Below are 21,505 nucleotides of genomic sequence, written 5' to 3' on the forward strand. Positions count from 1 at the left end.
ATGTTGTTCCCAATAAGTCAGTGAAAGAACATGCTGATGTTCAAAGGGAATCTAAAAATAATATATACATTTATATATTAAAATATCAGGGGAGCACCAAAGAAATGGAAAGCTGCCTGGAGTTCTTTGAAAAATATGTGGCAGATAGAATACTGTGCCTTTCTGAAGAGGTAAGCGCTCAGCTATGGCTAAAACGAAGCTGTTCAAGTATTATTTCACTATACATTTTAGTTATTAATTTTATATCCCATTCGTCATCCCAAAGGAGCCCAGGACATCTGTGATAATGCAATGCAATTACAAATATTGTTTAAAAAACATTTTAAAACAATTGAAATGTCTGAAAACACATAACTCTCACAGCCAGTAATTTCAAGGTTGCCAAGAACAGTGTTTTTCAGCTATCAATTGCCTGGGTCAACAGAAATGTCTTAAATGCTTCCTAGAAGTTAATAATGGGGGCATTCCAGAAATGGGGATCTGCCACTGAGAAGGTCCTGCCCTGGGTCAAATGGGCTGTATCCTGCAACAGCACCACCAACAGGGCCTCCTGGAAATAGGAGCAGTGCAGTGTATGATCTTTGAACAACAGCAACAAAAGAGAAAATAAAATCCCGTTGGAGAAAAAGTCAACTCTGTGTCAGGAATATGATCTGGGGTGAGCCTGGGACTAGGAGTTGGGACCAAACAGAAATCAAGATCAAAGAGCCAACCAGGACCAACAAGACTGGGTTTGCCACAGTTCATGCAGCCTCTGTTGGCCAAGCAAATCACTGCTGAGACAGGAATATGTTTTACACTCCTTCCTGTTGTTCTTCAATGAAAGGCTGCAGTTAAACATTTCACCACATGGGGCAGTGGTCAGCAGTTCCTAACACTGTTCCCAAAATACTGAATTCTGCAACCTATATAAATTATGCAAATAGAGCAGATTTGCATAATTTGACTTGTTTTGCATAATTGTTTATCATCTATTATGTTTATTCTTTTGAATAATTTATTCTGTGGTGCTTTGTTTTTCAAAAATAGAACTAATCAAGGGAAGAGGAAAAAATCTTGGCCAAACAAGCTAGTGCTCCATTTTCAACCACTGGACATCTTATTCATCTGCTCCTTTGACTTCCAAGAGTTCAGCAGACTTCGTCTAACACTTTAAATATACATTCAAAGCAATAAGACCTAGATGCCTGCTTTTTTTTTACAAAAATGTAAGCCAAGACCTTTAGCCACCCACAACCAATTTTTGGTCCACTTGTGTCTTTCTGTGGGATTGTTAGCACCCACAAAGCTGTGAAATATGGGTCTCCTAGAGGAAGGAATCGGATCGGAGGGTTAACTCCATCTGCAACTGAACTTGGGGAGGGGTAGCTCAGCTTGCTGTAAGCAGCAGTACTCACTTAAGCAGCTATTGATTGCTGAATCGTAAAAGTGACTGCAAGTAACAGCACTACATTATGAGCCCTGGGAGTATGTTGGGAAATAGAGTTTCGTAAGCTGGAAAGGAGCATAGTTTCATAAGTTGGAAGGTGGCCACGTGCCCTGCCTTAAAGAGGACAGTCCTCTGTTTGAAGGGCTGCCTGAGTCCAGCCCAAGTCTGGTTTAAAGAAAAAGAACATTAAGAAGGAAGAGAGGCAGGGGCCTCGAAGATGCTCTTCCAGTTTGCAATTGGGCAGCAGACTGAGCAGGCACAAAGGTTATTCAGGCATTCCTCAATCCATTAAGATGTATTTCTATTTAAATCATAGTAATCCTAAATTTGGGACGCAGGTGGCGCTGTGGGTTAAACCACAGAGCCTAGGACATGCCGATCAGAAGGTTGGCAGTTCGAATCCCCGCCACGGGGTGTGCTCCCATTGCTCAGTCCCAGCTCCTGCCAACCTAGCAGTTCGAAAGCACGTCAAACTGCAAGTAGATAAATAGGTACCACTCCAGTGGGAAGGTAAACGGCGTTTCCGTGCACTGCTCTGGTTTGCCAGAAGCGGCTTAGTTGTGTTGGCTACATGACTCAGAAGCTGTATGCCGGCTCCCTTGGCCAATAAAGCAAGATGAGCGGCGCAACCCCAGAGTCAGCCACGACTGGACGTAATGGTCAGGGGTCCCTTTACCTTTACCTTTACTCCTACATTTCCATTTCTACATATGAAATAGCATATGCAGATCTGAGTCCTCTGAGTGGGTGTGGATGGAGTGCGGCAGGCAAGGGGCGACCCCAGTGTGGCTCGGCTCGGCTTCCTCTCTGTGGGCATCGGGGGGGGGCCTGTCCTGCCAAGGGCTGCATCGGCCAGCCAGGCTCCACCCTCCACAGGTGGACAGGCAGGCAGCACAGTGTGGCTCTGGTAGGGAGTCACTCCGGCGGTGTCTGCGGCGAAGTCTGGGCTGACAAGGCAGACTCCGTTCACCCTCCTTGCCCCGCCCCTGCCTGGGACAAACACCCGGGGCACCGGCAAACCAAGCTACGTCACTGAGTAGACAATCCTTGTGGCCCCTTCCAACTATGATTCTAAGAATTGGGGCTCCTTACGGAATATTCTGTCACTGATTGTTATGCTGTACAGTGGTACCTCAGGTTAAGAACTTAATTCGTTCTGGAGGTCTGTTCTTAACCTGAAACTGTTCTTAACCTGAAGCACCACTTTAGCTAATGGGGCTTCCCGCTGCCGCTGCGCTGCCACTGCACAATTTCTTTTCTCATCCTGAAGCAAAGTTCTTAACCCCAGGTACTATTTCTGGGTTAGCAGAGTCTGTAACCTGAAGCGTCTGTAACCCAAGGTACCACTGTATAGTTTATTTTATTTCAGATTGTTGTTTTAGCATTTGTATTTAAAAGTTCTTTTTTGTGTGATTGCTGTTAGCCACTCTGGGCTCTTGTGGGAGCAAGAATGGTGTGTCTGGAATAATAATAATAATAATAATAATAATAATAATAATTTTCATAATTTAGAATTTTCATAATTTAGAATCCCCCATCCGGCCATCTCAAAGCACCCTAAGGCAAAAATCCCGCAAGATGTGAGCTAACGCACCATCCCAACAGGTGGTCTGGGGGAACATGGACCAGAATTGATAGATTGGTAAGCTTGCATGGTTGGGCACTATTGCAGCTGGGGGAGCCGGAAGGGATTTGAAAGCTGGAAGGGAATCTAAAAATCTAGGTCAAAAAGACTAGATGTGCATATCTTCCCTTCAAGATGCCATTGATAATATTCTAAAAGGCAACATGTTTTAATTAGGTCACTGCTCATCAAAGCATGTAACAAAGAGAAGAATGTGCATGAAATCCAGAGCAGCATGATCTACTTGGAATGAATGACTGTCCCTTATGGGAAGGTCTTTAGGAACAGAGATGTGGGTGGGGGAAAGGGGGAAATTATCAGTTTCCCTTCTCAAAAGTAAGGAGGAGGTCAGCTCCCAGCAGCCAGCCTATAAAGGCAAGCATGTAAAAATAGAAATGTACATTTTGTGTGTGTGTGTGTGTGTGTGTGTGTGCACGCAAATGTGTCTGAGTTTAACTCACATGAGCATTTTTTCATTCCTTGCCAAACTAGGATCGCCAGATGCTCTGGTTTTCTGTTCCGTATTGCAGGAACATCATTCACAGAAGCAGAAAATGTGGCCGGCGAACTGCTCCTGTATTGTTATTCAAAATGCTACAATTCCATGAAGCGGCAGACCATATGACTCTTTTTTGAAATCGTGGTCCTGGCAGCCTACTGCAAAGGATCTTTCTCAGCTGAAACTACCTGTGAGTATTGAAAGCAGCAAGCCCTTGGACTCTGCATTTGCAGCCTCAGCAGTGAGTCAAAGATGGTTTGGCAATCTTCAGACTCCAGGTTTAATGGCCTTGGCATTCCTCCATCTGTAGATGGCAGAGTGCATTGCTGCACGTAAGAACCATCCTCATCATGCATTTAAAGCATTCTTGCATCACCCCCCCCCCCCCGCAAGAATCCTGGGTCAAAGATCTTTCTCTCCATGGTTGTGGGTTGGCTGTGGAGTCAGGGAAGTCTCCATCCCAGTGCACAAACATGGCCCTTTGCCTGATATGTTCTTGTACCTTTCACAGAAGACCATTGAAACATGCTAGTAGAAGGGCTTTTTTTTCAGCTGAAACTCACCAGAACTCAGTTCTGGCACCTCTCAGGTAGGCGCTATTGCCACGATAAGAGAACAAGGAGGGCATTCCTGGTGAGTTCTTCTGGTACACCCTTTTTTTCATAGAAAAATAGCACTGACTAGTAGACGTGGGTGGCACTGAGGGCTTGCTGATCAGAAGGTCGGCGGTTCAAATCCCCATAATGCGGGGAGCTCCTGTTGCTCGGTCCCTGCTCCTGCCAACCTAGCAGTTCGAAAGCATGTCAAAGTGCAAGTAGATAAATAGAGTTGGCCACGACTGGACCTAATGGACAGGGGTCCCTTTCCATTTACCTTTAGTAGCATCTATTCTCAAACCAAGAATTGTACTCTGACCCCAGCATCCCCTTCCATCGTTATTGCACACTGTAGAAGACTAAAACAAAAACGAAATACCTTACAGCTAGTTTGTTACATTTCAAGAGGCAAGTTTGCTACCTTGACTCTTGTTTGTAAGAATTAAGCCGTAATTCTTCTCCTAGATGTTTTTAATGTATGCCTAAGCATGGAAGCGCAGTAAGGGGGGAGAGTCAGGCATTTGCAAAGATTATCATACAGCTGTTCTTGCCAGGGGTAGCAGTGGCTGCATACACACCGTGTATTTAATTTGGAAATTGCTTAATTGTTTAATTTGGTTGTGTACTTTTTGATGTTTTTTATTGTTTATGACTAATTTTGTTATGTTTTAAATATGTACCTTTTCATGTTGAAACCTGCCTTGTGCATGGTTTTAACTATGAAAATGTGGCATGCAAAACAAATGTATGTATGTATGTATGTATGTATATGTATGTATGTATGTATGTATGTATGTATGTATGTATGTATTTAAAGCATATCACTTTTTCCAATGAATCCTGGGAATGGTTGTTTACACTTCACAGAGCTACAGTTCCCAGCAACCTTAAACTACAGGTCCCAGGATTTTCTGAGGGAAAGCCATGTACTCAAAATGTGCCTTATAAGTACAATGTGAAGTGCCGGATTTATGTATAAGCTAAACAAGCTATAGCTTGGGGCCCCACTCTCTTGGGCCCCACCAAAAAATTAAAGGTGAAAAAACTGGATGTACATTTCCAAAATATAAGATAAAAAATAAAATAAAACCTACCTACAGCAACAGTGTTTTGTGTTGTGTAGGCTCCTATGATGTAAGTAATGGGCCCCGCCTGCTATCCTACTCCCTAAAATATCGCATATAAAGGGCCCCATTACCTTCAGTAGCTTAGGGCCTCATCAAACCCAAATCCTGCCCTGACAATGTGCACCCATTGTGTTGCTGCCCCTTAATATTTGAGATGTACCAGGAATTATTCCTGATAAACTAACGTATTCTGGTTTCTGTCCTCTCAAACAAACTCAGCCCAGCTCTGTAATGCAAAGAGCAAAGGAATTGCTCCTTTTTACCTCCTTAATTGCCTGCAACCCACAGGTTATCAGGTGTGAAGGGAAACTAATTTCCACCAGGTGATCTTTGCTTGCGCACCCTTATTTACTAGTGAGCCGGCCTGAGAAATCAATGTTTGCAATATGCGTGCCATTTCCTTTACTGAGAAGATAAATTCTCCATTGGGAAGGGGGTGCTTTTCACTGCCTGACAAAGCCGGTCAAAAGGGCAGCAGCTGGGAGGGCAGGCAGGCGGCTGTTCAGATGGGAAGATTTCCCCGGAGACACGGGGGACCTGCCTAGCCGTGAACCCATAAAAGCCATAAAAGGGACTGGGCGGAGTTTGCCTCCTTGCAGCCAAAAAATGGAGCTGGGAGAGGGAGGGCAGCAGACAGCTGGTGGGACTGGAGAAAGGCAGTTTCCTTTGCAGCCCTGGCTCTAAGCCTGTAATTGCTGGGAGACAAAAAGGAGGCGATCAAAAAAGGCAAAAACCTGCCTTGCCTTTTAGGTTAGAAGCTCTGTGTTCTAGCTGGGAAAGAGAGGCTGTTATTTGGGAATCTTCACTATGGAAAAGTGGGCACTTTCTTCCCTGCCCTTGGGATGGGCATTTGTCCATGGAGTCTTGACTTGATAGCTGAGGTTCATCCTGTGTGACCCAGGGTCATGCCTTTTTGGTTACCTAGGCTCAGGTGACAGGGTCCTGCTCTTACCTCCTACCTAACAGCCTCTGTCACCTGCTCTCTTTGATATCTGGAAAATCAGGTCTCCCTAGATCCCATGCCTCTGCCCTCCAGGCTTCCTCATCCCCTGAGGTGTGAGCGGGAGAGAAAAGAGCGGGGGAGACCTCTTTGGTAATTTCTGCTTTCCTGAAGAGCCACACAACCCCACTCACTGGCCCCTTCCTCTTGCATTCCCGGGGTATTTATTAGACAGGCCTTGGCCTATCCTTGATCTATGCCATTCTCAACTTTGTGGGAAAGCACACAGGCTAGAGCAGGATTTGCACTTCAAGCTTTGAACCTCGCCCATCTCCTCGCTGCGGGATCGAAAGCCATGCGCCGGCGTCTCCTCCAGGCCTCCTCTGGAGTTGTTCTCTTTCTTGTGAGCATGGTGCTCCTTTCCACGAGGCGTTCCGGCATCCAGGAAGCGGTCGACAACCAGAGACTTTCAGGAGGGATATCTGGCAGATGGGCATGGAGGGAGATGATGCTGGCGGGTGTGGCAGATTGGAGAAACAGGAGGGAGACTGAGCATGGAAAACAACTCAACGGCCACGATGATGGTATGGCATATTCTGCTGCTGGAAAAGGCCTCTTGCTGGAAGAGCTTTTCATCGCTGTCAAGACAACCCAGAAGTTCCACCAGTCCAGGATGGGATTGCTGCTGGAGACCTGGATCTCCCAGGTTAAAGGACAGGTTGGTATGAGGGTGAGAGGGAGGGTTGACTGGTCCGCTGACACCAGAATGCCTAAGGGATGAACCTGTGTGTGATTCTCATATGCACTCATGCGCACGCATTGCCTAGAACCAAATGATGCCTTAAGCCAGGATTGGTCATTTGGAAGCCTCAGGGCTGGAAACGTCCCCAGATGTGATTTGATTTAGCCCCAAGCCCTGGTGTTGCCTGCTTTTAATCAAAGCATAGTAAAAAAGAAAAATAAGAAAAGTGCCTGCTGTTGCACTTACAAAAAAGAGTATGTTTTTACAACGAAGCTGCCTTATACCAGATTCTAGTCTTTCCACCGTTCATTATGCTGATGGCCATCTGTCTCATTCATCATTTTATTTTACCCAAGAAAAGTAACATCAGTGTGTCTCTCGGAGAACTTCAAAGCAAGCCCAGGGAGCGAGCCGCATAGATTTGGAGGAGACTGATAATGGGGGAGGGAGGGATGCAGAGCAGAGCATGGTGGTGTTTTTCTCAGCCAAAACCTGAGTCCTGAATCAAATCAGGCTGGTTTGGATCAACCCAGGATTCCACCATATTGGGTGGAGGCAGCCCCTGGTCACTCTGGGTTGGATCAGGTCCAGCTGAAGCAATCTGGGGCTGTCAAAAGGGGTGCAGGATCTGGTGGTAGCGGGGGGGGGGAGGAGGAGATATATAGGGTTTTAAACCTTAATTAGTGTGGTGGGATGATGAGCTGCTTGTGCGTAAAATGCAAGTCCCTCAGAGTTTGATCAGGTTTTCAAACCTCTGCCTATGACGGAGCCCCTCCGGCATGGCTGCGTCAATCGCTAGTAGAATCCGAAAGTGGCTGCTTTCGGAAACGTTTCCAACATAAAAGCTCTTTCACGGAAACACGTCTTCTGGACTCTCTGCGTGACAGTTTCCGGCGAGGCGTGGGTGTCCCTATAGGAGGTCCTGAGACCTCTCCACTGTTTTCGCTGGAAACGTCTCTGAGCCACCCCTCCGACTCACTTTCCCTGGAAGTTCCTGCTCGCCCCCTACTGGTTCCCTCTTCAGCTGCTCCGTCTCTTTCAACCTGAGGGAGCCTTTGCACCTCCTGTCCTTCCGATGGCAGTTCCCTGACATCCACCTCCCCTCCAGGGCCCCCTTCACCCCCTCCCGTCTCCTCCCCTCCGGGCTGGGAGGAAGTAAAACCCCTGAAAGAACCTTCCTCATCGTCCGAAGTTTCGAACACTTCCCTCCACCTGCTACTGTCCCTCGTCTCTCGATACTCCTCGTCTTCGGAGTCTATTCCCTCTTCCAACTCCGACTCCGTGAATCCTTCCATTTCCTGTTCCTCGTCGGTGGTGCCGAAGTACTCCCTCCTAAACCTTTCTACCGGCTGTGGTTTCCTAGGGAATCTTTGGTGGAACGTTTCTGTTAAAACCTCGTCATTGACCTCCCCTGCAGTCACCCAGGTGTTTTCTGACTCCGGTTCCCCTTCCCACGCCACCAAATACTCTACCTGATTTCCCTTCCACCTGGAATCGAGGATTTCCGCTACATGGTTGCTGCGTTCCCTCTCTTCCAAGGCTGGTCCCCTGACGTGCTCCCCTTCACGTCCCCCCCTGTATGGTGACAGTAACGACCTGTGGAACACTGGGTGCAATTTCATGTGGTTGGGTAACCGGAGTTTGAAAGCCACCGGGTTGACCTGCTGAATGACCTCAAAGGGTCCCAATCTTCTGGGCCTCAATTTCTTACAACCCCCTTTGAACGGCAACCCTTGGGTTGACAGCCACACTTGATCCCCCACCCTTATGGTTTCACCTTCCCTTCTGTTCTTGTCTGCCTGCTTCTTATATTGTGCCTTGGCCCTTTCTAAGTTGAGCTGGAGCTGATGATGGATCGCTTCCATCTCTTCTACAAAATGTTCAGCCGCTGGAACGCTCCATCTCTCCCCTCCCTCCCCTGGAAATGCCCTGGGGTGACACCCGTAATTAGCCAAAAAGGGGCTCATCCCTGTGGACACATTCTCCGCATTATTGTAGGCAAATTCTGCCAGCGCCAACTTTTCGACCCAATCGTTCTCTCTGTCATTGACATAACACCTCAGATATTGTTGAAGAATGCCATTTGCTCTTTCCGCCTGCCCGTTGGTTTCAGGGTGCCGGGCTGTTGAAAAATTGACTTCCACGTGCAGCAAGCTCATGAGCTTCCTCCAGAACCTGGAAGTAAATTGTTTGCCGCGGTCTGAGATCACCCTCAAGGGAGCCCCGTGCAACCTAAAGATGTGTTCTACAAACAACTTCGCTGTTTCTTCCGCTGTGACTGCATGTGAGCATGCTACAAAGTGGCACATCTTTGTTAACAGGTCTACTACTACCATGATGGCTGTTTTCCCCTTGGACTTCGGCAGATCCGTCATAAAATCTATTGATACCGCTTCCCAAGGCCGTTCTGGTGTGGGTAATGGTTCTAATAACCCTGCCGGCGCCCGTCTTTCCCCTTTGGCTCGCTGACATTGGTCACACCCTCTTACATACTCCCTTACATCTTCCCTCACCTTGGGCCACCAGAATTCCCTGGTAACCAACCACATGGTCTTGTGTTGCCCAAAATGTCCCGCCGTGGGGCTATCGTGCAACTGCTTGAGTACTCTCCCCCTCAATTCCCCTTCGGGTATATACAGTGCCCCTTTGTAATACAATGCCCCATTTCTTTCCTCAAAACCTTCGGGGCTCTCGCCCTCCCCCCTGAGTCCTCTGAGCTTATCCTGGGCATATTCATCATTTTCCGTTTCCTCTACCAGTTCTCGTTGCCCCACCAGCGCCGCCCCACACACCCAGCGGTCCTCAGGGATGACATGTCTCTCTTCAATCGCCCCCTCCCCCTCCCAATACTCTGGTTTGCGTGAGAGAGCGTCCGCCCTGACGTTTTCTGGACCTGGCACATAACAAATTTCAAAGTTGAATTTAGAGAATTCCTGTGCCCATCTCACTTGTCGTTGGTTGAGCACTCGAGCTGTTCTCCAATACTCTAAATTCTTGTGGTCGGTGCACACTTGCACCTTGTGTTGTGCCCCAATTAATAAATGTCTCCACCTCCGGAACGCTTCGTGAATGGCAAGTAGTTCCCTGTCATACACCGTGTAGTTCCTCTCGGATTTATTCAGCTTCCGCGAGAAGAAGGCACACGGTCTCCACTCTGACATACTCCTCCCCGGTTGAAGAAGTACCGCCCCTACCGCCCGGTCGGACGCATCGGTTTCCACTCTCATGGGTTTTCGTAAATCCACATGCAGAAGTTGTTCTTCCGAGGCGAAAGCCCTTTTCAGTTCTTCAAATGCTCGCTCCGCCTCCGCCGTCCAAACAAATTTCTTCTTGCTGCTGAGGCAGTCGGTGATGGGCGCCGTCAAGTGGGCAAAGTTCTTGATGAACTTCCGATAAAAGTTCCCAAACCCCAAGAATCTTTGCACATCCTTCTTGGTCTTCGGTGTCTTCCATTCCAGTACCGCTTGGACCTTGCCTGGATCCATGGCCAATCCCTTGTCTGACAAGCGGTACCCCAGGAATTCCACCTCCTTGGTATGAAACTGGCACTTCTCCAGTTTCACCCACAGCTGGTTGGCTTGCAGCCTGCCCAACACTTCTCGAACGTCCCTCACATGCTGCTCCTCATCCTCCGAATACACCAACACGTCGTCTAAAAAGGCCACACAGTTCTTGTAGAGCAAAGGCCCCAGAACGTGGTTAATAAACGCTTGAAAGCACGCGGAGCCTCCTTGTAGACCGAAGGGCATAACGAGGTATTCAAAGGCTCCCAAAGGGGTGAACATGGTGGTCTTCCATTCATCTCCCTTCCTTATGCGTATCAGATTGTACGCCCCCCGCAGGTCCAGCTTTGTAAAAATCTTTCCCTTCCTTACCCTGGTCAAAATGTCATCAATTCGGGGCATAGGGAAAGCCAGGGGTTCCGACACTGCATTCAAGGCCCTGAAGTCACACACAAGTCTCGGCTTATCTGTGTTTTTTTTGTCCACAAAAAACACTGGGCTGCCCCCCACCGCTCGGGACTCTCTGATGAAACCTCGCTTCAGGTTTTTGTCAATGAACTCCCTCAGCTCCTGCATCTCCCTGTCGGACATGGCGTACAGCTTGCCCACTGGGAGTTGGGCCCCAGGGAGTAGGTTGATTTGACAGTCAAAGGGTCTATGCGGCGGCAGTTTGTCTGCTTCCCTTTCGCTGAATACGTTGCTCAGATCTGCATATTGCGGGGGCACCTTCCCTCTGCCCATTACTTCCATCCCGGCTAGGGTGACTCTGTCTCCGCCCTGAACCTTCCCCTGCTTGCAGTGTTCTAGGCAATGCGCTGACCCAAAGGAGACCACCCTCTGATGCCAGCCCACTAGCGGATCGTGTAGCGCCAGCCAGCTCATCCCCAAAATGATGGGAGCTCCTCCCAAGGTGGCCACATTAAACGCTATCCGTTCGGTGTGCCTTGCCACCCTCATTATCATCGGGACAGTCTGTTGGCTAACTTCTCCTCCCAACAGCTCTCTGCCATCAATCGTGGTCACCTGCAAGGGATTACTTAAAGGGATGGTCTGTATCTGGTGCTCAGCTGCAAACTCCTTACTCATAAAATTACAGGAGCTGCCTGAATCCAAAAGCGCCTTGACCTGTAGGGGGTGTCCATTTGGCAGCTCTAGTGACACTTCTATCACTAAAGCAGGTCTGGGTGGTTCTGGCGTGGGCACTTTCACTGCTCTTTGGCCTGGCTGCTGTGCCCCGACGGTGGCAGCCAGGCGTTGGCTTTTACTTGCTCCTTGTTTTCCTCCTCCCTTTTCCCCACAGCTCCTGCCATCCCTTGCCATTCCTTTCTTTGTGGGCAGACTCTGGCAAAGTGCCCTGGCTGTTGGCAGAGATAACATTTCTTGGCGCTCTTTCCCTCCTTCTTCCGCCCTTCACTGGGATTTGAAACTGCGCGCGCCCGCGCTGTTCCAACTTCCATCGGCTCTGCCGGCGGGAAAGGTGGCTCTGGAATGTCCGGAATGCGCAGTTCCCTCCAACGTTCTCCTTTCCCTTCCCGCCTTTCCAAAGCTCTCGCTTCCTGGCGCGCTCCTATGGCCAGCGCGGATTTGGTCATCTGATCCATAGACTCCGCCCTTGGCCCCCGGGAAAGTTCATCTTTAACGGCCGAAGAAAGCCCCTCTTCAAAAAGCATTTGGATGGGTTCCGCCGATAGGTCCCACCCCAATTTATGAATCAGCATAGTAAACTCAGTCCAGTACTCACGGACAGATCGGCTCCCCTGTTTGCAAGCCATTAACTGCCTTCGTACCACCCCCTGCTCAATGTCACTGGAAAACATCAGGTCCATGGCACGAAAAAACTTCCTCGTGTCCTTTAGTATCTCATTATTCACTGCCATCAGGGGTCGAACCCAATCCTTCGCCCCCCCCTCGAGATGGCCAATTACAAAAGCCACTCGCGATTCCTCGTCGGGGAAGTCATCATACTGCAGGTTGAGAGCATATTGCATCTCAGTTCTAAAGGCATGATAGTTTCTGGGATCTCCCCCGAATTTCTGCACCAATCCTGGCACCTTTCTGGCTATCGAGGTGGTTTTCTCCTTTCCCTTTTCTGCATCCTGAGCCCTCCTCTCCTCAAGCCTCGCCGTTTGCATGGCCAGCTGGATCTCCAACGCCCTGTACCTTTCTTCCAGGCTTGGACCTCCTCCAGCTGCTCCTGCTCCTCCGGTTCCGGCTGGGTCGCTCATGATGCCGCTGCTTGCACAAGCTGGCTTTCAGGGACTTTCGGATTGCTGTGGTGGGATGATGAGCTGCTTGTGCGTAAAATGCAAGTCCCTCAGAGTTTGATCAGGTTTTCAAACCTCTGCCTATGACGGAGCCCCTCCGGCATGGCTGCGTCAATCGCTAGTAGAATCCGAAAGTGGCTGCTTTCGGAAACGTTTCCAACATAAAAGCTCTTTCACGGAAACACGTCTTCTGGACTCTCTGCGTGACAGTTTCCGGCGAGGCGTGGGTGTCCCTATAGGAGGTCCTGAGACCTCTCCACTGTTTTCGCTGGAAACGTCTCTGAGCCACCCCTCCGACTCACTTTCCCTGGAAGTTCCTGCTCGCCCCCTACTGGTTCCCTCTTCAGCTGCTCCGTCTCTTTCAACCTGAGGGAGCCTTTGCACCTCCTGTCCTTCCGATGGCAGTTCCCTGACAATTAGACACTGTGCAAGGTCCTCAGATTGGTTCAGAGTCTGATGCCGAGTTGAGTTTGTCTCAGGTTGGACTGGTGCCTCTTCAAAGTGCCCAACCGAGCCCTGAATTTGATCTGGGAGAGGCATGCACAGCCCAACTGTTCTAACTATGCTTCCTGTGTGTGGGAAAGGTTGTCCCTGAACTAGCTCCCCAATGCCTCTCAGGGCTTTTTAAGCTGCCTTAGGAACACTGGCCTTCCAAAACACTTGTTTATGAGCTTCTCCACATGTTAAAGGTAAATGAGCAAAACATATTTGGTGAGGCAGATTTCATACTGTTTTCACTCATGAGGAAAGTAGAATTGGCTGACTCTGAGGCAGACAAAGGATTGCATTCATGTAATGTGTGAAACAGGCCTAGGAATTAATACATTTGTTTATGTATGAGTATATACTGTGCTTTTTTTTCTAAGAAAAATGTTTAGGGGTACTCTCATTTTCCTACTCATATTGAAATACTGCTCCTCAATGAGGCCAAACTTAGATTCACAAAATGTTTAAGGGTATGCATATGCCTGTGACCCCCCCAGAAAAAAAATTACTGAGTACGGTATATATCTCTCTCACACACATAAAAAAAGGTAAAGGACCCCTGACAGTTGAGTACAGTCTCGAACGACTCTGGGGTTGGGGCGTTCATCTCGCTTTACTGGCCGAGGGAGCCGACGTTTGTCTGTAGACAGTTTTTCTGGGTCATGTGGCCAGCATGACTAAGCCGCTTCTGGCGAAACCAGAGCAGAGCACGAAAATGCCGTTTACCTTCCCGCCAGAGCGGTACCTATTTATCTACTTGCACTTTGACGTGCCTTTGAACTGCTAGGTTGGCAGGAGCTGAGACCAAGCAACGGGAGCTTACCCCGTTGCAGGGATTCGAACCGCCAACCTTCTGATCGGCAAGCCCTAGGCTCAGTGGTTTAGACCACAGCGCCACCCACGTCCCTCTTTCATACATACACAAAGCAAAATGTTGAGGACCTTGCAAAATGTACGCAGATAGTTTGCCACCACACCAGCACCCAATGCTCTTTCAGGGGCGGACAGTTCTGTTGACATATCATTTAGAAATTCACATCTCCAGTTGGTGATTTAAGGAGCGAATGTGCCATATTCAGCCCTGCTATATTCCCAGCAAACGTGTTTTTTCTCCCCTCCCTCATATTTTTTGTTGTGGTTGCCTCGTCCCCCTGGTTCCTTTTCTTTATCGCTGTCCCTCAGCTCCTTCATTCTTCCAGAGACAAGAGGCTCACAATAAAACCCAGGCTGGATTTGTGAAAAGGCCTCGCCACCGCCAGGCCCAGGGGAGGCCCACGTGCCTGGGCGACTGTCTGAATGACTTTGTCCATATTTCAGTACATAATGCAAGTACACTGTTTAACCAGCCTGCAGGCAGCTGGTGGGGAGATTGTTTAAGGCTTGTGTCTCTCTCTTTCAGTCCCCTTGGCTTCTTGAAAGCCCATTTTCCGCTTGAGAGGAGGTATTCTTTGCTGGACGCGATCCCCACTCTGCCCTTGGGATGGAAGAACATGCCACATGATGTTGTCGAGAGGGCCGGGGAGGGACTGCGGGGAAGAGGAGGAGGAGGAGAGTAGGGAAAACAGCAGAGAGCTTATAGGTCTTTTACACACGAACAGATGTTCTTTTCTGAATTCAACTTTCCTTTCACTACAAAGCTCCTGTTTAATCTGCTGTCAGATATCTTGCAAACATCACAGCAGGATTCTCTGGGGACAAACCTGAGCCTATTCGATGGTCACCCCTTGGGCTCATGAGTTATTTAGGGAGGCTGGATCAGACCAGCCCCAGGCTGGTGACTAAAAAGCTCAGTGTGAGCTGGCTCAGCACAATGAAACCTATATATCGAAAGCATCTGTTCTACAACAATGACTCATACCTATATCAGATATTATTGGGGCTCCAGAGCCCTAGCAGAACCCCCTGGTGCTACAGTAGGCGCTTACACATTGTGCCCCCCGAAAGGAAATACACCTCCCTCTCCAAAATAGGTCAAAAGAGAACATACATTTGCAAAACCAAAACAAAAACCCACACAATGCAAATTTATATCCATAGATCAAAATCTAGAAGAACTATAAGTTAAATAGACCAGGGATTACTGCTATGGGTATGTGCATGCCTGTTCGGTTTGCTGTATAGGTTCTAACTGTTTCCCCCCTCACATATTTTTTTATTGAATTTTAATAAGGACAAACAGGTGACAGAAAAAAAGAAATGAAGGGAAAAATAAATACAGATAAGTTGTCACAACTGCCAATAAAGAAATACAGGAAACAGTCAGTGCAATAATAAAACGTACTGAAAGGAAAAAGATGTGTAGTTTATAATTGCAATGAGTTCTGTGGTTAAATCAAAACAATTAGAAATTTTAATACAAAAAAGATGATAAAACGTATTCCATCAAAACACCCGCATAGACCTGTGGTATCTGACACTCCTGTGCTTGTATATAAAATAAAATTAGATCAAATGGCAAAGCTGCGATCTTGAACACTTGGGAACCCTGGACGCATTTAGGTTATGCAATATTTTTTCCAAGAAGGGTGATTTGCCAAGTCTTGGAATAGCAAGAGTCTAGATTACTGAGATCAAAAGTTCTGCAAAACTTGGCAGTTGTGGCTCTGGTTGCTGTCAAAGGATGCAAAATCAGTTCCTTGTTATTCAGGTCTTGATCCGAATCTGCAAACAGATTCAAAAGAGAAGACAAGGGGCGGGATGAATTTTGTCCAGTTATCAATGGATTCTCAGAAAATACTTCCATCCAGAACCCTTTAACCTTGAGGCAGTACCATCACACATGTCAGTGGGTTCCAATACTCTGGCACCCCATCTAGCATAAGGGGGGAAGGCATCTATATGGGGCCTTGAATCAGAGCATTTTCCAGTCTTCTTCTATCTGCACTCCACAGGTGCTAACTCCTACTCTCCCCTGTGGTGGTTCTTTAGCTTTAAACTGGACTTGAACTGGACCGCCCTCCAAAAAGAGAGCTCCTTCAAATAGAGGACTATGCGCTGACCGCCTTTCAAACAGAGGACTGACCTTGGTAAAGTAGGACACATGGCCACACTAACAGAGGCTGGTGCCTGCCCTGGCCAAACGTCATGCTGATCTGGGGCGCTGTGGAAAATTGAAAATGGCTGTCCACAACTACTGCCAGAAGAACATGCATCCGAGGAAGTGCCCGAAAATACACTTTGCTGAAATCCTTTTCATAACTGAAGCTGGCCACGATCTATCTATGTTGTATTTGTTTTAAAAGCAATTTCTCAATGGGTGAGGTACTCAACACCAAAACACTTGCTGTGGTGGGGACGGGGTGAATGCCATTCTACAAAGACGTTAGTGACCTGTTTCACTGAATGATCAACACCCTCTCAAAACTGCAGCATGCAGGGTCCTTCGGGAAACACCAGCTTCAGATCCATCTGATTTTTTTTTCAGCACAGAACAAACAAGCATTCAAAGACCGGATTTCAAAAGATTATCAGCTAATCAATTAATCAGCAAAGGGGAGCGTGAGTCTCTCTCTCTCTCTCTGCAAAGAAGCTGGGTCAAATACTTACTTTCCATCATCATATAGCACTTTAAAAAATATCAGAACTTGTTACAACCTCTATTTTGCCGCATCTCTGTGAGATGGGGGTATTATTATTCCATTTGTACAGATAAAACACTTTCTGAGTGTTCAAAGCATTTCACATTCATTACTTCAGTAATAATCTCATATGACGCATAGCCACGGTGGAGAGAGTTATGTGGCTTGTCACTGGATGGCAGGTATGGAACTCAGCACATTTTAGGCCCTGGAATAACCCTTCTCTCTTCTTTTTCCTCAGACATATGTCTTCACTGATAAAGAAGATGATGAGCTACGGGAAAAACTGGGTAATCCGGCCTTTAGTGTTGCGCAAGATCTGGAAACTGACTTCTGTAAACTGTGTGTCAGGAGCGCTTGGGTAATAGCATCCTTACACGGCTGACCGTGGGAAAGGGTTATAGCTCAGCCACAGGGCACATGCCTTGCATGCAGAAGTCCCAGGTTCAGTCTTGCATCTCTGAATGAGGTCTGGGGAAAACATTTGGGGTGTGTGTGTGTTGTGGTTGCTCCTCCCATTATTTCTGGGTTGAATCAAATGATTTATTTCCTGGTATTGTGCGTATATGCGGTTGTGTGTGAGGCGATCGTGTGAAAGTGGGGGAGGGGACGCCTATACTGTAATAGATGGGATAACTCAGTCTTGACTCAGGGCTCATACATACATGTACTTGTCCCATGCTGCCTAGACATGGGCCTGAGTGGTTTTGCCTTTGCCCCACTGCTCCCTCTTGGAAAACTCACTCTTTAGTGCTAAATCGGAACAAACAGCAATGTATGGAAAACCTGATTGCTATTTGTTTTGATTCAGCCCTAAACTGCAGGTTTTCTCTGGGAAAAGTGGCACGGCAGGAGGAAAACTTCTTGGACCCATGCATTCTAGGCACAGGAGAAGTGAAAATGTGGAGGAGCCCTAAGACTGGGGAGACCCATGTTCAAGTCCCTGCTCAGCCATAGAACTCACGAGGAGACCTGATGAGGGGCAGTCAGTTTGACTGTCTGTTGGACTATGCCCAATCATCATCATCATCTTCTTCTTCTTCTTCTTCTTCTTCTTCTTCTTCTTCTTCTTCTTCTTCTTCTTCTCCTTCTCCTTCTCCTTCTCCTCCTCCTCCTCCTCCTCCTCCTTCTGTTTGTATACCACCCTTCATCCAAAGATCACAAGGTAGCTCACAACATAAAATAATAATTATTATATACAAATCAATATAACTGAGTCTATTCTGGATCTATTCTGAGTATGACTTAAGGCTGTCTGTTCCAAGTCTGGTGTAAAGATAAAAAACCCTGAGAATGAAGAGCCATATTAACCATCAGCACCTGGAGAACAGACTGAGCAGGCACACAGGTAACCTGGACATAGTCTTCTCCACTTTGGTGAGATGTGCTGCGTTTCTATTTAAATTATACTACTTATTTATAAATTTGCATGTATACATATCTGCACATTTAATGCAAATTGGCACCTCTTCTACGCCTCCCCCAATGTGTTTCCTCTTCATTGGTGATGCAGAAATCTCCACCCAAGGCTTACTTCTGCATAGACATGCATAGACTTGCTCTGGCATCACCAGTTCCAATCCAAATCCGCTTAATCGACAAGGTCCTCAAGGTCAAATACAGCTATGCTTGGCTCTTCAGCTATCAAGTAATTAGTAATTTCATTTACCGCAGCTTGTGCAGTTCTCCAGAAACACTGAATTAATGGGCAGAGCCAAAAAATATGACATAAAATCTGCAGGTATTGAACTGCAACACCAGCTAACAATCTGTGTTTGGTAAATACAACAAACAGAGCATTCCAAACCCCCAATCTATCCACTGGAAGAAGTTTAGAGGCGTTGGAGTGGAGGTATCTCTCTATACCCTGCCCTGACTTGACTCTGCTGACCTCCACCAATGGCAGGGAAGCCCCAGGAGTGAGGAACAGCTCAGTGAACCACCCAAATGGCAAGTAAGTGGAAGCTACCATCAGTGGTATCTCTGCTACCAGTAGCATTTCAGGGGAAGGGCTGGACTGGGTCTATACAGGATCTGCTGGATCCTGAGCTGGTCCTACTGCTGTCATGTGTTGACAGCATGCTGGATCTGGGCCTTCTCTTATTTTTTTCTTATTAATAGCCTTTAAATACAAAAAAAAGCATGGATCATACAGGTTTTGATACAAAGGAACTAGAGAAAACTGGGTAAGCACTAGAGAAAACTGGGTAATACTCTGTCTCTATTGGCCAGGGCTTTGAATTACTCTGTGGGATGTTAACTAGGTGTACCACTGCTATCGGGTGGGATTCACCAAATGAGTCCTGTCATCAGAAGCCATGTGCAAGGATTTCCACTGAAGCAAGAGGGTCCCTCCCTCCCTCCTCCCAGGAAGAGCCAGTGCGGTGTAGAGCCAGTGTGGAGTAGTGGTTAAGAGCGATAGACTAGTAATCTGGGGAACCGGGTTTGCATCTCCACTCCTTCACATGCAGCTGCTGGGTGACCTTGGGCCAGTCACACTTCCTTGAAGTCTCTCAGCCCCAGTCACCTCACAGAGTGTTTGTTGTGGGGGAGGAAGGGAAAGGAGAATGTTAGCCGCTTTGAGACTCCTTCGGGTAGTGATAAAGCGGGATATCAAATCCAAACTCAAATCCAAACTCTTCCCATGCCTTAGGCCCCCCAAACTGGGGTCAAGAGAACCCCAAGAAGTGCACACAGGAGGAGAGGAAGGAAGATCATTTCGTCTGGCAAGCTGAAATAAAATCAGAAGACGGCGACCTTGAATTCCCCCCAAAGAGTTTTTTTATTTATTTAAAGGGTGATATTCATTGCTAGTCCTACTCAGAGTATACTCACTGAAGTTAATGGACATGAGTAATGTAGGTTCATTAATTGCACTTGGTCTCCTCTGAATAGGGCTTAGCTGAATACCACTCGTAGATTTTAAACTGTCAGATCACAATATTGGAAGTACAGCATTTATTATTATTTTTGTACCATAAATCCATTGTAGTTGCTCTTTTGTTGCCGCCATTTTCTCTCCAGATGAGGCTTCTGTTAAGGAGGTCCTAACTCATTTCCCCAGCTCTCAGAGCCTCAATATCATGTTGCTGAGAAAATGAGATCCGTTCCCTGACTAGCGCTATCATTGCTAATGTGATTACTATGCAGAAGGTAATTGGCAACTCTTGTCAGCACCCCCTTGGGTAGTGCCTGGGAGGAGAATAATGACCATCAACGAACCAATGCCATTATCTGACTTTGCTTGATGAGCACTCCCTCGCCTGGTTTTGCTTATCAATAATTTGACTAGGTGTTCAGCAATGAAATGTGAGGTTGTTTTTGCTTTTTTTTTACGAAGTTAATACAACTTTGAACTACTGATTCTACTTCGCTCTGTGCTTTCTAGCTAGTGAAACAGGAAGGAAGGAAGGAAGGAAGGAAGGAAGGAAGGAAGGAAGGAAGGAAGGAAGGAAGTCAGTCCCTTCACTTTACAATTCCAGCTCAGGCACGCTCAGCCAGTGCCTGCAAGCTGCTGTGCAGAGCTGCCTTTTCAGCTCCTACTTAGGGGTGCAATTGGCAGGACATCCGATAAACTACAGTATTGGGGAAAGCTGTTGCCCAAATGCATTGTGGGTCCGAGATCTTGGGCAAGGGTAAACAAGCTTCACTGGAAATACTACAAATAGTTTTGTTTTTAAATCTAGAACTATCCACAGCACTCCTGCAGAGAGCAGAAGAGACCTGTATCTTCCACGAAATCAAGAGGTGGTAAAGGGAGTGATTCAGTCTTGGTGCACAACTAGGGGATTACGGACAGATCTGTCAGGCCAGAACATGGCAATATTAAACACCTGTAGAGCAGGGTGAGGGATCAGTGGCCTTCCAGAAGTTGGTAGATTACAAGTCTCATCAGCTCTGACCTTTGTTGGCTGGAGCCGATGGCAACTGGAGTTCAACAGTATCCGGAAGGCCCCAGTTTCTGCACCCCTGCTGCATTTATTTATTATTATTTATTTCAATAATTTATATACTGCTTTATGCAGTAGTTTTGACGTGTTGTACGATGAAGTCACAAAGGAGATACAAAGGATGAAATCAGTAAAATTAACCACACAATCAGAAAAGTTTACTTAAAATGCCTGCTGAAAAAAAAAAGTTTTCACCAGGCAGCTTAAGTTTAGTAGTGAGGCAGGCCTGCTTGATCTCAGTCGGGAGGGAAGTCCACAGAGTTGGGCCCATGATGCTCAAGGCACGGTTGCTGGTCATTGCGAGCTGTGCGACTGACCGGTGGATGACCACTAACAGCAACTCTGCTCATGACCTCCGTGATCAGGCAGGGACATTAGGAATCATGCAGTCCAATCACACTGGACCCAGGTGCTTAAGGGCCTTGCAAATTAAGAACCTTGAAATTGGACTCGTACCATATGGGCAGCCAGTGCATGCTTTTAATCACCAGAGTTATTTGCTGGTGGTAGTCTGTCCTCTCACAAGTAGTCTAGCTCCAGCATTTTGCACTGGTTGGAGCTTCCAGACCAGCCCCAAGTGTAGCCCCACAAAGAGCGTGCTGCAGTAATAAAGTCTTCACATTCCCAATGCATGAATTAGGATCCCTGTCCAAGAATGGCTGTAGTTTCTGTACTAGTCATAGCTGGTAAAAGGCACTGCTAGCCAGGCTCTCTGAGCTTCCAGTGACAAAGATGCATCCTGTAGACTCCCAAACTATGAATCTTTC

At 47.3% G+C, this 21,505-nt stretch overlaps 1 protein-coding gene across 2 annotated transcripts in view; it reads left to right on the forward strand.

Moving 5' to 3' along the window:
* Window positions 1-5,870: 5,870 nt before the first annotated feature.
* Window positions 5,871-21,505, forward strand: part of MFNG (MFNG O-fucosylpeptide 3-beta-N-acetylglucosaminyltransferase) — a 33,233-nt gene continuing 17,598 nt past the window's right edge. Inside the window, exons 1-2 of one of the 2 annotated variants that reach the window (XM_028746910.2) lie at window positions 5,871-6,933; window positions 17,030-17,078. In XM_028746910.2, coding sequence (XP_028602743.2) covers window positions 6,472-6,933; window positions 17,030-17,078 — 511 coding nt within the window. In that variant the 5' untranslated portion in view covers window positions 5,871-6,471. Of the gene's footprint in view, window positions 6,934-17,029; window positions 17,079-17,925; window positions 18,743-21,505 lie in introns of those variants that run through there. The other variant, XM_028746911.2, reaches the window with a different exon arrangement.

The sequence above is a fragment of the Podarcis muralis genome, chromosome 10 (genome assembly GCF_964188315.1).
Source record: "Podarcis muralis chromosome 10, rPodMur119.hap1.1, whole genome shotgun sequence".
In the NCBI taxonomy this organism is placed as follows: domain Eukaryota; kingdom Metazoa; phylum Chordata; class Lepidosauria; order Squamata; family Lacertidae; genus Podarcis; species Podarcis muralis.